At 45.6% G+C, this 16,914-nt stretch overlaps 1 protein-coding gene and 1 long non-coding RNA gene across 3 annotated transcripts; both read right to left on the bottom strand.

Annotated features, from left to right (window-relative positions):
* Positions 1-564: 564 nt before the first annotated feature.
* On the bottom strand, positions 565-4,506 carry LOC122162010. The gene is made up of 3 exons (XR_006169381.1): positions 4,388-4,506; positions 3,881-4,057; positions 565-832 (listed from the first exon to the last, which is right to left on the bottom strand). It is a non-coding gene; the product is annotated as an uncharacterized LOC122162010 (long non-coding RNA).
* A 1,985-nt stretch (positions 4,507-6,491) lies between these two features.
* Positions 6,492-16,671, bottom strand: LOC122161995 (carbohydrate sulfotransferase 6-like). Of its 2 annotated transcripts, none has more exons than XM_042821813.1 (2): positions 16,588-16,671; positions 6,492-7,983 (listed from the first exon to the last, which is right to left on the bottom strand). In XM_042821813.1, exon 2 carries the CDS (start codon positions 7,959-7,961, stop codon positions 6,780-6,782), a length of 1,182 nt encoding a protein of 393 aa, XP_042677747.1. In that variant the 5' UTR covers positions 7,962-7,983; positions 16,588-16,671; the 3' UTR covers positions 6,492-6,779. The 2 variants fall into 2 exon arrangements, with proteins under 2 accessions (XP_042677747.1, XP_042677748.1); XM_042821814.1 differs by lacking the exon at positions 16,588-16,671 and adding an exon at positions 8,761-8,777.
* Between the last annotated feature and the right edge of the window lie 243 nt (positions 16,672-16,914).

Below are 16,914 nucleotides of genomic sequence, written 5' to 3'. Positions count from 1 at the left end.
CATAACAAAACTTGGCAGATTCGTTGCGCAGAGCGACGATTAAGTACGAACACCACTTACACGTGCCTGGGCGCATGCGTCCTGCTGTCTGCGGCAGCAAACATACACGGCCGCCATTCCACCGGTTAGCCACAAGGGGGCATCAGAGACCGCGGAAACAACTTCGCTGACCGGTTCGACGCGGAGCTGCACCACAGTCCCTGGCGCTCCGTGCTTTCTCTTCTTTGCAGAGAAAAACCTTTAAGTTAGATGGAGGATGAGAGGGGTGATAAAAAAGCGTAAATTAAAAAAAGACCAAGGAAACCTTCTCCACCCCCAGAAGAGCTGTGCTAAGTGCTTATGAATATCTGTAAATAAGTAAGTAATCATCAAATTGATGTTGTTTTCCTGTTTGTTTGTTTTTTTCCAGCATCTGAGGTGATGAAAAAGCTGGTATCAGTTGGACAGATGCATGCAGTGAAGCTAAGGATGGCTTGAAATTATTAACAGAGCAATTCAAAACAGTCATACAACTTCACGAAAAAAACGTAGTAACAGCTTCAGTACCTGGCCACACCACTCTGAGATTCCATCCGCATCACCCAAGGCTTGTAGATACCCACCAGAATGGTTTTGATATCAAGCAATTTGTTGTCAGTTCTTTCATTCACAATCACTGCCAGGATCTGCCACAGGGTGTTCTGACCACGGCCACCACAGCTGAACTGTTTTTATAACAGTGCGATTTCCAGGCATGGTTTCAAGTATTCGGTCTAGTTTTGACCCAAAGGAAGAATTAATATGAAATGTGAGGTATGCATAAGTCATCATGAGGCGTGTTTCTCAGCATCACCTTTGGGAAACAGAGAATGGATTTGTCAAAAAAGTCTCAGAACAGCAGTAACATACAAAGCTATGTAAGAATAATATGAGAACACTTTGCAAGGAGGTGAAGAACTTTATGACCTCCGCCTGGGAAATCCAGCACCATTTGCCTGCAGATACCTCTTTGGCAACTGTTCTAGATCCAGCTGTACATTCTGCTTGAGAACACAACTCAAAACTACAAAGACGACAACGGGAGTTTTACATAGCAGAAGAAAAAGAATGGTATGCCACTTTCAGTATTGAAAGAGAAAGAAATGCACACCTTATCAACAGGTTGACAGCATGTCAAGCAGCAGCCAGTCCCAGATAACGATAACAGCTAGACACTGAAACAGCTTCTGACAAAATCTACAATTTCTTGTACGTAATAAATCATGACAGAAGTTGACACTGAAGAACAAACTAATTGTCAGCCTAGGGTATTCCACATTACTGAATTTACCTCAGAGTCTGTGCTTTTATTTCTCAGCAGCGAAAGTGCTATCAGGAATCAAGTTTTCCTTCAGCCTCAGCTACTGTCTGCTCTGTGCACCCCTTTACCAGCGTCATCCCAACTGATCTTCATAACTGTCTTGACGTTATACTAGCAGTATAGTTTGCAAGAGATACTGCCAGTGCATTATCTCTTGCAAACAGGGATTCAAGGCAAGTGTAGCAGTAGTAGATTCAAAGCATTTGTTCAGCAGTAGTTACTGAGGGTTTTGCAGTCTTCTGGTGCATTGTTTGATTGGATAAAAGCATGAATTTTTATAATGTCATATATCTAGGATTGAAGAACTTCAACATCATAAACAGCCACTTAAATTCATTTAGGGAGGAGTAAAAAGTCAGATGCTGAATCTGTTTAACAGCTGTGGGAATACCAGGAAGACTATTCAAAGCAGCAGCTGTGAAGCAAGATAAACAGCATGAGAAGCAAGGATACCTCTAGAAGAGGAGAAAAAGCAATAGAAATGGCTCATGGCTCTGATCAGATCAGTGCACAGTTACGGAGGATTTGCGGAATACTCTGTTGACATGTAAAAGTGGATGGGAGAGCTGTAAGAGCAGATGGGAAAGCTACGAAATGAAACTTAAGAATGTATGTAAGTGATGTGAAAACTTGTAATAAGTTATTTGGATCTTTCACATCTGAGTCTGTGTATCAGACACTGCAAACAGCCTTTTACATGATCTCTGAAATACCACAGAGAATCTCTGTAACCTCTCTGACTTGATTCAGTCAACAACAAGGATGTTTCAACAGGAAAGAATCCAAAAATAGGTCAGATAAAGGACTTTTTTGACAAATACTGCTACCCAAAATGTTTTAGGTTTTTTTTTTTTCTTAGTTATTAGGGAGTCTTTGCTGCCTTCACTACTTGGTCCTTGTGTGCTCATAATCCAAACAGATTTGATACGCCTTCCTCTGTTAATAGCAACACCACTGGGACTGAAAACAGAAAATGAGCATTTAATTTAGTTTTTGAATGAAAGAGAAGTAATTAGAATTCTCAGGTTCGTTCTGCTGCTCAGCTTCCAACTTCCCTTCAGCTAAATAAAACATAATGGAGACATGCTCATCTTACAAGCTATATGCAGTAAGAGAGAAACAGTGAAACATTACCTATTTATCCTATTAGTTGTTATTGTGAAACACTTGAAACTATCCCCACAAGTAGTGTGGGCCTTCAGAAACACAGCTAGAGAACAAATTAACTAAACAATCAAATACACAGCAACTCTTATACATGAGGGTTACATGGCAGATGCTGCTGCTGGAGAGAAGAGTGAGTAAAATTGTAAGCCTTCAGAGTGGATTCTCTACTACTGCATCACGGAACATAAATTAGCCAAGGAATAGGACTACAGTTAATGGGAGAGAGTGCTATTTTCAGGAGTTGCAGGTTGTGATTGTGTTTTTTTGTTTGTTTTGTCTGTTATGGGCAGAGCACGTGCTCCTTAGACAGGAAGAAGCAGAAGCCCACAGGCCAAATAAAGTGGTAACAGTGCAAAGCATATATTTCACTTGCAAATGTTTCAGTTACAACACTGGAGAAAGATTTTTTCGTTACTCTCCTGTAAATGTGCCCAACCTTATGATGAATAACCACACCACTCATTTCATGTCCTCACTTCTCCAAATCCCTGGACAAATGAGAAAAGAAAGGGACTCCTACTCAGATATAGAGTCATCATAGAATAGCCTGGGTTGAAAAGGACCTGCTCATCTAGCTTCAATCCCCCTGCTGTGTGCAGGTCGCCAACCAGCAGCCCAGGCTGCCCAGAGCCACATCCAGCCTGGCCTTGAATGCCTGCAGGGATGGGGCATCCACAGCCTCCTTGGGCAACCTGTGCCAGTGCCTCACCACCCTCTGAGGGAAAAACATCCTCCTAAAATCTAACCTAAACTTTCCTGTCTCAGTTTGACCATACCCCCTTGCCCTATCACCCTCATAAACAGCCATTCCCCCTCCTGTTTATTCACTCCCTTCAAGTACTGGAAGTCCACAATGAGGTCTCCCCGCAGCCTTCTCTTCTCCAAGCTAAACAAGCCCAGTTCCCTTTCTTCACAGCAGAGGTGCTCCAGCCCTCAGAATCACTACTCACTTCCCCTTCCTCTTCAGTGGGCTGGGGGAGAGAATTAGAAAGAAAAAAGAAAAAAAAAAAAAAAAGCAGCACTTGTGAGTTTAGAACAGTTTTATAGGACAGCAAGGGAAGAAAAAATAAAAACAACAGTAAAAGGCTATACAAAGCAAGTGATACACATTACCTCCTGACTGATGCCCAGACAGTCCCCAAGCAGTAGTCTCTCCCCTTGGCCAACTCCCCCAGTTTTATTGCTCAGCATGATGCCACATGGTATGGAATATCCCTTTGGCCAGTTTAGGACCTGGTTCTGTTCCCTTCTGGTACATGCTGGTGACCTGGACAACTGATGACTGCTTAGAGGTACCTTTCCTCACTCACAGGGATAGGATTCACCTTGTCTGCAGCTAGAAAAATCTTCCAGCAGCTTCATTTCAGACCTCACCTGCTTTACTTCTTCTCGGTCTTTTCACCTTCAACCACAGTAGTTCCTGCCAAAAGTGACAGGATTCCTCCTTCTTCTCTTTCCCACAGAGTGAGACAAAAGACGTACAAATCTAAGCCAAATGTTGCCAGTGACATCCACACAGATGAAGGGATACCTTAGCCTGCAGCCCCACCCCTGGAAGAGAGAACACACAACTATTATCAGCAGTTTTCCCTAACCTGTGTGAGGCTAGTAGCCTTTCTTCAACAGGATTTTCTAGAAACATTGCTCTTTCCTGGATTTCTCTCTGACAGTTCCTGCTTCAGTAAAGGTCCCGAGGGAACCACAATAGGAGAAGCTCTAGGAAAGTTCTGACGAAGTGTGTATACACCTAGCTCCTGTGATTACTAGGTGTAGCAACTGGACAGATCAATGCAATAGGAAATGCATTACAACAGAGATGTGACGACAGAAGGACCAGTACAATAGAAAGGCACCATAAAGGAAGCAAGGAAGATTGCTCACCTTATCAGAGGATTCCAGGTTCACAAGAGAAAGCTTCGCCAAGGAGACATCTCCAACCAGAGCTCCTTCCCCCGTGGCAGTCAGCCCTTAAATGAGGTCTAAGAGCTGCAGCCAGGCTCCGTCCCTTCTGGCCCCACAGCTGAACTGCCTTCACCTGTGCTCCCAGGGCTGACCGGGTCTTTTCCCCAGCTGCTCAATCAGTGCTTCAGGCTGTGACTCATGGGAGGAGGCTCTACAATCCTCCTCTGGTCTTCCCTCCTACTAGCTCTTTTGGCGATTCCCTGGGGTTGCTCTGACTCTAGCTAACCAGGAACCTGCGAAGCGGTCATTTGCCTATGTCCTCGCAGGTCCCCCTCCAGTACTCCGAGGCACGTATGCCACTGCAAACCTGGTCTCCGGGCACCAGAGACGGCATCGGGTGACAGCAGAGGCCCCGGCGCGGCTCCCCGCCCGCTTCCAGCCGGCTGCGTTCTGCGGCCGCGCCCCCGTTCTGCCGCCTCCGGGCGGCCACGAGAACCCCCTGGGGCTGCCGCTGCTGATGGACCAGATTCGTGGCACCGCGGTGATGATCCCGGTCACTCGGTCACTCGTTGCCACCACCACAGGAAAGCATCCTAGGCTGCCGCCACCGCACAGCTCCCGGGCACCGCGCACGTGCTCTCGGTGTACGTGGTGAAGAGCGGAGCGAGGACCGCGCGGAACGCCGCCGAACACCAGCAGGGAGCCACGGCCCCTCCTGGCGCCGCCGCGGGAAACGCTACACCTCGCCGCGCTCGTTCTCCTTTAAAAAAGCCCGAAAGCGGCACCTCGCAGAGCCTCCTTCAGCGGGAAGGCTCACAGGGCGCGACCCCCGCCCGCCTCTCCCACCGGGAGCTGCCGATCGCAGCCCGCCCCCGACCGGACCACACTCCTCCCACCGCCGTGCTGCTGCCTCCCCGCGGAGTCGTGGGGTACCCGAGACGGGGCCGCGGCTCAGGGTACCCTCGGTAATCCCCTCGGTTTTGCCGTCGTGCTAGTGGTACGCGGTCTTTCTCCCGGCCCGCCTAGAGCCCGCACGATCCTCATCCCAGCGGTTAGAGTCGGTCGCGGCGCCGTTGTCGCAAAGCTAAGCTCCGCACGACCCTCCCGTGCAGCGACCCTCCAACGGACGCGGCCCATCCGCCCTGAGGCTTCGTGCCAACTGCTCCCCAGCTCCACTGCTCTCCACCTCCACAGCTGTCCTCCTCCCTCCTTTTTCCTTTGGGAGTACGATTCAGCTCTGGTATTTGAAAGGAAAAAACTCTGATCCCAACTCTGTTCCTCCACCCTGCCCTTTTAGCCTGGGCTCTTTAAGAAACTTGTATTGCCCTCCTATTTCCATGGGAGAGTACAAAACATACCAAAGAAACAGACTGGTAACAAACCTTATATAGAACTGTATCATAGCAACAGCGTCGGGAAATTGTGAGTCTAAGACGCTCAACCAACGAGCGAGCGCCAGGAGAGATTTCCCCGCGTCGAATTAGGGCACCGAACGGAATCAATTTCGCTGACCGGTGCGCAATCGCTCCGTTGCCAATAGGTGGCGTGCGGCCGTTACTGAAATAGTGAATAAACTATCACTATCGCTATCGCTAAGATCCTTGTCCAACTGAAATTTTTGACTTCGAGTGTTTCTCACAGGAATCAAACATGTGCCTACTGTGTTGCAATACTGAAACACAATTGGGACAGCATTAACATGCTATTTCCACAGCAACTCCAACAAAGATTTCTCGCCTCGTTTTTTGCATCCCAAGCTTTTTGCACTTTGCCAACATCTCTGTTTAACTATTTGACTGCAAAATCTGCCACTGCAAAACTCCAAGAAAACTATCAATAAGATAACCTTGAGCCTTTTACAACGGAACCACTGCAGTTATTCCAGCTGTTGAAATTTAAAGAAGCCTAAAAAAATACACAACTGCATAACAATTTTAAAGCAAAAGAAAAAAGACAAGTATTTCTTAGGGGGGAAAAAAGAAAAGGCAAATTAGTTTGTATTTTGATCCCTTTATATGAATCAAAAACAATGAATATTTTAAGTATGAAACTGGAACAAAACTATTATCAATGAACAAAGATGTCTTTTATCGAAAGAATTTATATTTTAAAAACAACACTCAAAACAGCACAAACAGTTGCAAATTTACAATCTCACAAGTATCTTGCTGAATTTTTCACAATTTTTTTTTGTTTATTTGTTTTGTGGTGTAAGAAGTTTGGGGGGGAAAAAAAAAAGCTTTATTTTGTGAACCAGCAGGCAGGAAAATAATTAAAGTCATTAGCCAAGGATTTTCAAACTACCTATACACTGCAAAACAGATAGATACACTCTCCCTTTTTCCCCTCCCTAATCTCTCAAAGTAATGGCTTAGTTCTTTGGGTTGAACGATGACCAACTGAATTGATTTTGTCTTCTTGGCAACACTAAATCCAGTGACAGATCTCTTTGTTCTTTTTCTGAATCCACTAGCTGATAGCCCAGCATGTTTATAGCGCCTTTGCAAACGTCCTGTATTTTTTTAATTTTCTGGAATGAAAGAACATTTCTCCAGGCCTGGGAAACATTAACTGCATCTCGAGATGTGATTTTGAAGGCTTCTTTTTTTTTTCCTGATCCCTGTCCATGTGTGATGTTATAGACCCAGCTTTTAAGTGTGGGGGTCAAACTAAGATCTGCAAATTTATACATTTCTGAAATTTCTGACAATGGGTCTCTTACCAGATCTTCAAAACGAATCATTAGATAGCGATCTTTAAGGAAGCTAGGTGGTTTTAGAGTTGCTGTTTCATAAATCTGAACATGACTTCTACAAATCTCTTGCATTACTTTATATTTGCTGTCTTCCACTTTAGTGCCATTGGTACTCAGAACAATTCCATTGTCACGGGCTAATGCTTTGACTGATTGTTCTCGTGACTTTACAACCGCCCTGGGATCACGGACCAAGTGGATTATTTTGAGATTCAGGGATGGATCGGTGAGAAGTGGGTAGAGGACCTTCAGGTCAAAGAAGCGAACCTCCTTGATGACAACGTGGCTGTAAGTTTTACAGGCTTCTTCCACCTTGCTGAATGGGTACCGTCCACAAAGAGTTTTGCATGCCATTTCACTGGTTATGTCAGTACGCTGAAAGGAGTCACAAGCGGGAGCTGAACACAGAGCCCGACTCACTGCCCACTGGAAAAGGTCAGATAAGTTTCTTTTCCAAGGCATATAGGCATCAAAAACAGACATATCACAGAGAAAGACTGACCTGACCAGGTCCCGCACCGCCATGTGCAAGACTTTGGCACTGTTCTGGTACATTGTAACCCATACATGCCATGCAGGCTCCATCAGGTAGAAGACACTGGGGTGCTGGCTGAAAAGCTGGCCGACAAAAGAAGATCCCGACCTCCAGGAGGAGAGGATGAGGATGTGGACTCGAGACGATTTCTCTTCTGAATGAGGAGTGAAGCTATTGTAGCGAGCATACATGAAGAGTAGGAATCCAGTCTGGACCATAACAAGAAGCGTAATGATTGTGCTAGAAATCCGAATCCTTGCCATTCTCACCAGGCAATTAAAAAAGCTGAAAAAGAGAGGGAAAACAACAGTGAGCAGTTGATACTATGGCATAATAACAATAACGCACAGTACAAACTCTAGCATTAGTAAGACCCTTCTTTAAATACGCATATGTATTTGGCACTCCTTGGTTCCATCATTCAGGGAGGAGAGCATCTGCGGATGGACAGGTGTTGGAAACAAATAAATGCATTACAGCAAGCACAGTAGAAATAAATTTGGAGCAAAAGCTTCATGCTGAAAGAAATCTTGAAGCTGCTCAACTGCTCAAAATACAGAATGCTCTCTACTTGGAATCTGGCAAATACTGCCAATGGAAAAAAAATCCTAATCACTCCAATGTATTTCAGTCTTTGTCTAAAATTACAAGGGTTTCCATCCTTTGAAAGGAGTAAGCGGCAACATTAACAACTGTGGCTAATGAAATCAAAACTATCTTATCAATGACTGAGCACTGCACCCTGTGGTGACAGTAGGCTGCTGCACCAGCTGATCGTTAAGCACAACTCTCCATTTTTCAAAACTACAGAAGGGTGAAAGCTTGCAATTTGAAGCAGCTTCTGGCCATAATGTTATACGGAACAAGCAGTTGATGCATGCACTTGGGCTACAGTGTGCTGAGGGAGCTGGCAGAGGTCACTGCCGAACCTCTCTCCATCATCTTTGAGAGGTCTTGGATAATGGGTGAGGTCTCTGAAGACTGGAGGAGAGCCAACATCACTCTAGCCTTCAAAAAGGACAAGAAGGAAGACCCAGGTAATTATAGGCCTGTCAGCCTCACCTCTGTCCCTGGAAAGGTGATGGAACAGCTGTGCTGGATGCCATCTCCAGACAACTGGGAGAAAAGGAGGTGATCAGGAGTAGTCAGCACGGGTTCACCAAGGAGAGGTTGTGCTCAACCAGTGTGGTGGCCTTCTATGATGTTGTCACATGCTGGGTGGATGGGGGAAGAGCAGTGGATGTAGTCTACCTTGATTTTAGAAAGGCATTTGATACTGTCTCCCACAACATCCTTATAACAAAGCTGAGGAAGTGTGGGATAGATGAGCGGACAGTGAGATGGGTTGAGAACTGGCTGACTGGCAGAGCGCAGAGGCTCATCATTGGCGGTGCAGAGTCCGGTTGGAGGCCTGTAACCAGTGGTGATCCTCAGGGGTCGGTGCTGGGTCCAGTCTTGTTCAACATCTTCATCAATGACCTCGATGAGGGGATGGTGGCCACCCTCAGTAAGTTTGCTGATGATACGAAGTTGGGAGGATTGGCTGACACACCTGAAGGCCGTGCTGCCATTCAGCAAGACCTGGATGGGCTGGAGAGCTGGGCAGAAAAAGACCGGATGAGGTTCAACAAAAGCAAGTCTTACATCTAGGAGGAATAATTGCATGCACCAGTACAAGATGGGGGATGAGCTGCTGGAGAGGAGCTCTGCAGAGAGGGACCTGGGTGTCCTGGTGGACAACAGGTCGGCCATGAGCCAGCAGTGTGCCCTTGTGGCCAAAAGGCCAATGGCATCCTGGCGTGCATTAAAAAGAGCGTGGCCAGCAGGTTGAGGAGGTGATCCTCCCCCTCTGCTCTGCCCTGGTGAGGCCTCATCTGGAGCACTGCATCCAGTCCGGGGCTCCGCAGTACCAAAAAGACAGGGATCTCTTGGAAAGAGTCCAGCGGAGGGCAACAAAGATGGTGAGGGGCATGGAGCATCTCTGCTATGGAGAAAGGTTGAGTGAACTGGGTCTGTTCAGCCTTGAGAAAAGAAGACTGAGAGAGGACCTGACCCAGGTTTATAAATATCTGAGGTGTGGGGCCCATAGTGGTGAGGCCAGGCTCTTTTCAGTGGTACGTGGAGACAGGACAAGGGGAGACGGACACAAGATGCAGCATAAGAAGTTTTGCACGAATGTGCACAAGAACTTCTTTAGGTGAGGTGACGGAGCACTGGAACAGGCTGCCCAGGGGGGTGGTGGAGTCTCCTTCTCTGGAGATGTTCAAGTCTCACCTGGACGCCTACCTGTGCGACCTGGTTTAGGGAACCTGCTTTGGCAGGGAGGTTGGTCTCGATGATCTCTAGAGGTCCCTTCCAACCCCTACAATTCTGTGATACAGTGCCCTGTGAGTGACTACATGGAGATGGGATTTAAGGAACTACCGACTTACGAGTTAAGCATTCCTTACAACCTTTCACTAGAGATTTTTGGACTTAACCCTTTATGCTCTTACTTTTGCAGATTTCACTTGAAAGCAGCCAGAATGCAGACAACACCAAAGCTTAGTGGTGCAACTAGAGGAAAGGGATGTCATCCAGAGGGACCTTGACAGGTCGGGGGGGGGGGGGGGCGGGGGGAGGGGCATGCCAACCTCATGAAGTTCAACAAGGCCAAGTGCAAGGTTCTGCATCTGGGTTGGAGCACTTTCAAGCACGGATACAGATTGGGCAGAGAATGGCTGGAGAGCAGCTCCGAGGACAAGGATTTGGGAGTGTCAGTTGATGAAAGATTCAGTGTGAGCCAGCAATGTGCTCTTGCAGCCCAGAAGGCCAACCACATCCTAGGTTGCATCAAGAAAAGCGTGACCAACAGGTTGAGGGAGGTGATTCCATCCCTCTACTCAGCTCTTATAAGACCCCATCTGGAATACTGCATCCAGTTCCAGAGCCCCCAACACAAGGACATGGAGCAGGTCCAGAGGAGGGCCACAAAGATGATCAGAGGGCTGGAGCACCTCCCCTATGAGGACAGGCTAAGAGAAGAGCGCAGGGAAGAGAAGGCTCTGAGGAGACTTTACAGCAGACTTCCAGTACCTAAAGGAAAGCTGGGGAGGGATTTTTTATGAGGCAGGTAGTGACAGGATGAGGGGAAATGGTTATAAACTCTAAGAGGGTAGATTTAGACTAGATACTGGGAAGAAATTTTTGACTGTGAAGGTAATGAAACAATGGAACAGGTTGAGGATGCGCCTCCCTGGAAGCACTCAAGGCCAGGCTGGATGGGGCTGTGAGTAACCTGGTCCAGAGGGAGGTGTCCCTGCCTATAGCAGGGGGTTGGAACTAGATGATATTAAAGGTCCCTTCCAACCCAAACCATCCTGTGACTGTATGTTAGTAGTCTGAATTTAAAGGAAATAAGATCCTTATGTGTGAAGATCACACTGAGCATTTTATATATAAGCATTTACTATTCAACCCTCTCTGGACTCTGTTGAAAGCAAATCATGTAGATTAGTAAATACAAATATAAACCTATTTGACATAATAAATGTCTTTTTGTGCTAGTAGAGAAAGCTGAAAAGAAAGGTTAAGTGAATGAAATGGTAGAAATAGGCAGTTATCAGCTCTTTACAGTATGACAACAATCACAGGGGGTGAAAGGGACCTCAAGAGATCGTTTAGCCCAACCCCCTGCTAAAGCAGGTTGCATACAATGAATTGCATAGGTAGGTGTCCAGATGGGTCTTGAATATCTACCTAGAAGTAGACACCAGAGCCTCTCTGGGCAACCTGTTCCAGTGCTCCGTCATCGTTACTGTAAAGAATTTCTTTTGCAAATTAGTACAGAACTTCCTATGCTCAAGTTTTAGGCTGTTACTCCTTGTCCTATAGCAATGCACCATTGAGAAGAGCCCAGCCTCATCCATTTGCCTCCCACATCCCTTTAGAGATTGACAAATGTTTATCAGGTCCCCTCTGCATCTTCTTTTCCACACGCTGAACAGACTCAGGTTACTCAGTCCTTCCTCATATAGGAGATGCTGCAGGCCCTTTATCACCTTTATGGCCCTCTGCTGGACTCCATCTAAGACATCCCAGTTTTTTTGACCTGGGGCACCCAGAACTTGACACAGTAATCTAAATGTGGCCTCATCAGGGCAGAGTAGAGGAGGAGGATCACCTCCCTCGACCTGCTGGCCACGCTCTTTTTAATGCGCCCCAGGATAACATTGGCCTTCTTGGCCACAAGGGCACACTGCTGGCTTGTGGCCAACCTGTTGCCCACCAAGACCCTCAGGTCCTTCTCCATCAGGTCATCGCCTAACCTGTAGCAATGCGTGCAGTTACGTGGTGCAAGATTCTGCACTTGCTCTTGTTGAACCTCATCAGGTTCCTCCCTGCCCAACTCTCAAGTCTGTCCAGGTCTCAACAAATGATAACAAAACCTTCCTCTCAGCACTGTATCATCAGCAAACTTGCTGAGGATGGACTCTATCCTTTCATCCAGGTCATTGATGAAGATGTTGAACTAGATGGGACCCAGCACCAACCCCTGAAAACTCCACTACTTACAGGCCTCTGACCAGACTCGGCACCACTGACGACAACCCTCTGACTCTGCCAGTCAGCCAGTTGTCAATCCACCTCTCTGTCCACTCACCTATCCCACACCAAGTTTCATAACAGGGATGTGGCAGGAGATGTGTCAAATGCTTTGCTAAAGTCAAGGCACACAACACCCACTGCTCTCCCCACATCTATCCAGCTAGTGATGACATCATAGAATATCTCATCAGGATATAAACACTATTTTAAATGAACACAATTTTGCTACTAAACGCAACAACATGGAAGCCTGGTATATAAGTAAAGCACTGAATAAATACACATTTTCAGTGTTTAAGATTAGTCTTCTATCCTTTTGTGAAAGTTGGGAAGTTTCTGAGCAATGTACACACATGCAGACTGCAAAAATAAATGAATAATTACACAACAAAATGCAGCATCTATGACAATGTTGCCCGGGGTGTTTCAGTGCATGAGATCACACACGCATTCCGTTCAAGAATTTCTCAATAACACTGTCTTTTATTTCTAAATTTCTCAAACTAAGCACGCACAATTCTATTTACATATAAATATTCTTTTATATTTGCAATAGCGTCCTCCAGTTTTACAGTTCTTTAACCCTGTATTAAGCTTACACTGCTCCAATGTACACCTTGATAACATACTAAGATCTTTCACAACTTCTCACAAATGCAAAAAGCTGCTGAATACCTTGAAGGATCACCCTCCCATAAAACTCTGAATATTTATAAACCTACTAAGTAGATTACATGATATCATAACCTTAATCACAAGGGACAGGAGCTTGTACTACAGGGTGCTCCTTCTGATCCTGTTTATTTCCCTGCAGGACTCACCAGAGGGTGCTACTAGGCAAGCTCTTCCTTTAAAAACGGAAGGACAACATGCTTAAACATGGTCAGCTAACAGGTGAAAAACTGGCCTGTGCCTTGTTCTGTGCTGCCTCTCTATTTGCCTGCCCTCTCTTCCTCTACCTGCAGCTCAGCACTGCAACCTGCCGAACCCACACTCCCCTTGGGAGAGCAAAGGAGCTTGTTCCTGCTTCTTTTCTCCCTTCTTTGCTTCACAGCCACACTTCCCTGGGGTTGCACCAGCCTTACTAGAGCAGGCTTCTTGAATGCAATAAATAAATAAACAAACAAACAAAGGGTGGAAACAGAAAAGGCACCAGAGCAGCCAGATTTCCTACCGTTACTGACCCTTCAGCTGCCATCTCATTGGCCAAATCACCTTTTACATCTCCGAAAAACTTGAGGTATCACAATATTCGGTATCACGATATATGCTTTCATACACATGGATGCTGCTAAGCATTCATTATTTTAATAATAGTTACAATGTTCTCAGATTTTGGGGAAACTAAGACTTTTTTACTACAGTACTTCCTTGGAGAAAGCTCTGGAAAATAGAATAATCAAAATTCTAATTCTAACAAATTCCCAGTACAGAATTATCTTTTCACGAGCTGATGCAACTGCTCAGAACATGGTCTGAAAAGCATCTGCACACACAGCTGCAGTCAGGTCACAGTCTAGAGTTAAGCTCACTCATCAGGTTTGTCTGTTAATGGCTACTACTAGAAGCAGGATCCTGGACTAGGTAAACCCACAGTATGCTCTAGAATGCCTATTTCTATGTATTTTGCAAACTAAACTAATTATACAAATTAGATAGCAAAGAGATGATTTTCCTCATCATTTAAGCCAGCTCTGATAGAATGCTGAGCTGCAGAGCCAGTAGCATCTGCCATCACTCACCGAAAGACCAGACCCAGTGCAGAAAGCCACCCAGTTTTCATCAGAAGGGTAATAAATGCATAAATAAATCAGCAGTACTCATCTCAATAAGCTTGCTATCTAAACAGGGCACTTTTCAGATGTAACACAATATAAAAATGGAGTAGGGATGAAATAATTTGAGCCAAGGAGGTTTGTTCAGCCTGCACTTTTAGGGACATGTATTTATTTGTAGCATAAGACAAGTTATGTTGTAATCAAGAAAATGAATCTTTGGAAGTCTGAGAGCAGGATAATTAGTGAGTGAACTTCCTTTCACTACAGAATTTAACCCTAAGAGACTTAATATATTAATAAAAATTAATTTTAGATTAAAAAACAAACAAAACAGATCCTACTGTTATATTTTACTAAAATTACTATAAAGACAGAAAGAGCAGTGCACTAAGCTCGAGGCAAAAGACTGGCTTGGAAGACTGTCAGAACAAACAGGTCTGAATCTGTTGCAGAAAGACTGAAAAATTGGGCTAGAATAAATCAAAGAACTGGAAATAACTGAATGAAAAATTACAAGTACCTTCTTCTTCAAAAGCAGTTCTGAGCAACTGAATCTCAACTGTTTTTGCCAAAGTCTTATCCAGTCATATTATGTCTAAGAAAATTTTCAGCATACTTTCTTTTAAAATAGTTTATATTTATGAAGCATTTTTAAGCTGAAGTCTTTATGCATTACAAATACATTACTTTAGCTTCCACAAAATGCAAAAACATACCATTAAAAGACTTTCAGAATGGATTTCATCCACTGAGAAATGAATACTCACTTTATTATACACTTAGGCTTTTGTTAGCTGAAAATTATTTCATCCTATATGCTCATCATACTTTAAGTGCTGACTTACAGACCAATCATTAGAGTTGAATATAAGTATAATTTATGTCCTCACAATTCACCAAGGCATACTTCAGTACTGACTGCAGAAAAGATTGTACTAGTAAATGCCAACATGCATTTTATAGAATTAATAGGAAAATGCTTGTGCATGGTTTGATAAGCACAGCAAAGTTCACCGGAGAGCCTGTATTTTATGCAGGTTTACTCACTACATACTTCAGATGTAAGACATCGCATCACTGTGTGTAAGAAACACACCACCAGAATGGCTTCCATCAGCTGACATTAGAAACAAATTTTCCACTCAAAACAGTGAAAAACACAGGAACATTACAAAGCAGATCCAAGAAAAGGGCACAATATTGCAGTAATTCTTGCCATAAATGACGCTACTGACACAATATCACTTTCCAGTGGTTTTCCCAAACTAGAAATGGTGCATCTTCACAGGGCAAAAGCTTATTGCATTGCCAACAATACGAGGATTGGCTGGAGGGGGTGGGGGAGTGGACTGTGGATTAGCTTAGAGGAGGTCTTCTATAACCACTGGTACCTTTCCAATAGTTTCGCTAAATAGTTAAAAGGGTTGCCTGCTTAATTATTTTAACATAACAGTGAAAGTAGAACAGCAGAAACAGTAAAGCACAATAAATGTACTATAATCAGACATTTTGAAATCTGACATCATTTCTTTTACAGTCTAGTAGAAAATCAGACTGCAGGAGTTCCTTCCAGGTAATGATGAAGTTTAAGTTTAAATACTCCATAGTGTAATGAAACATACCATGGTTTTCATGGTATGACCATAACATTTATATTAATAATAACGATTTTTAAAAAGGTATTGAGGTTTAATCTTTTTTTTGTTTTTGTTTGTTTTTCAGCCAAAACAGTTTGAAATTAGATAGTTTGATGAACAAAAGACTACGTCAAGACCTACAAAATCTATTTCCCCATGCAGTGTTGCAGAAGATAATATAGTGTCTTCTGCCACTAGTATTTTACTCAGAAATAGTCATTCCCAACCAAAACTGCAGCTGAGCAGACGTCATTTCTTGAAATCCTTGTTGAGAATATTAACTGTTTTCAAGGATGACAGAACTGGGATCACGGAGACATTTGTGGTGACAAAGTGCATTTCACCTCGTTCGGACTTTGCAGACGCTGTTAACAATAGCATCCTAAAAGTCAGCCTGAGGACGTGCAGGCTAAGCTGCGCTGCGCAGTGCCCCGTGAAAGTACCACTAAATCTAAGAAGGAACGACAAACTATTTGGCTCTATGTTATTTTCACCTAGAAACAGAGGCTTGACACGTTAGAAAAATGGGAAGGGATCTGCTAGAACGACAGAAAACGCGCTCCACAGCACCTGACTTCACCGTTTAATCCCCTCAGCTCAATCAGCCACGTTCTCCAGATTAAAAATAAATAAATAAACCGACAAACCACCACGGTCACAGCACCGCCGGTACCGCTCGGCAGCAGCACCGCGCCCGAGGCGGGAACAGGGCCGGGCCCGGCCTCGGACACCACTGCTAATTCACAGCACGAGCCGCCTTAAAAACCCACCGCCCGGGTCGCTCAGGAAGGAGGTGCCGCCGGATAGCGACAGAGCCCCGTCCTACGGAGCCGGAAGCACGCGCAGCTCGCCGACTGCGGCGCGGACCCCCGTCCGCTTGGACGTACCTGCCCGCCGCCTCCCGGCACCGCCGCGGATTTGAGCTCCCTGCGGAGACAATGAGCCGCTTTCAGACGTGGCCGAGGTGCCGCGGCAGCGGGAGGAGCCCGGGAAGGGGCCGATCCACCCCGACTCCGGAGCATCCCCGGCAGAGGAGCAGCCCGGCGGGGGCAGGGCCGGCAGCCCGCCCCGCCCCGCGCGGTACCGACTGGGGGGGCCGAGGCCTCCCCGCAGCCCGCGGCTCAGGCGCAACGGCGAGGAAGGGCCCTGCGATCCTCCTGCAGCTTTCTGCTGCGACGCCGCCAACCCGGGGCCTCTGTGCCTCGGGCGCGTTG

The sequence above is a fragment of the Centrocercus urophasianus genome, unplaced genomic scaffold, assembly GCF_019232065.1.
Source record: "Centrocercus urophasianus isolate 14NV4802_14NV808 unplaced genomic scaffold, USGS_Curo_1.0 seq_2, whole genome shotgun sequence".
Classification (NCBI taxonomy): domain Eukaryota; kingdom Metazoa; phylum Chordata; class Aves; order Galliformes; family Phasianidae; genus Centrocercus; species Centrocercus urophasianus.
This window is presented reverse-complemented; position numbering and strand designations above follow the sequence as displayed.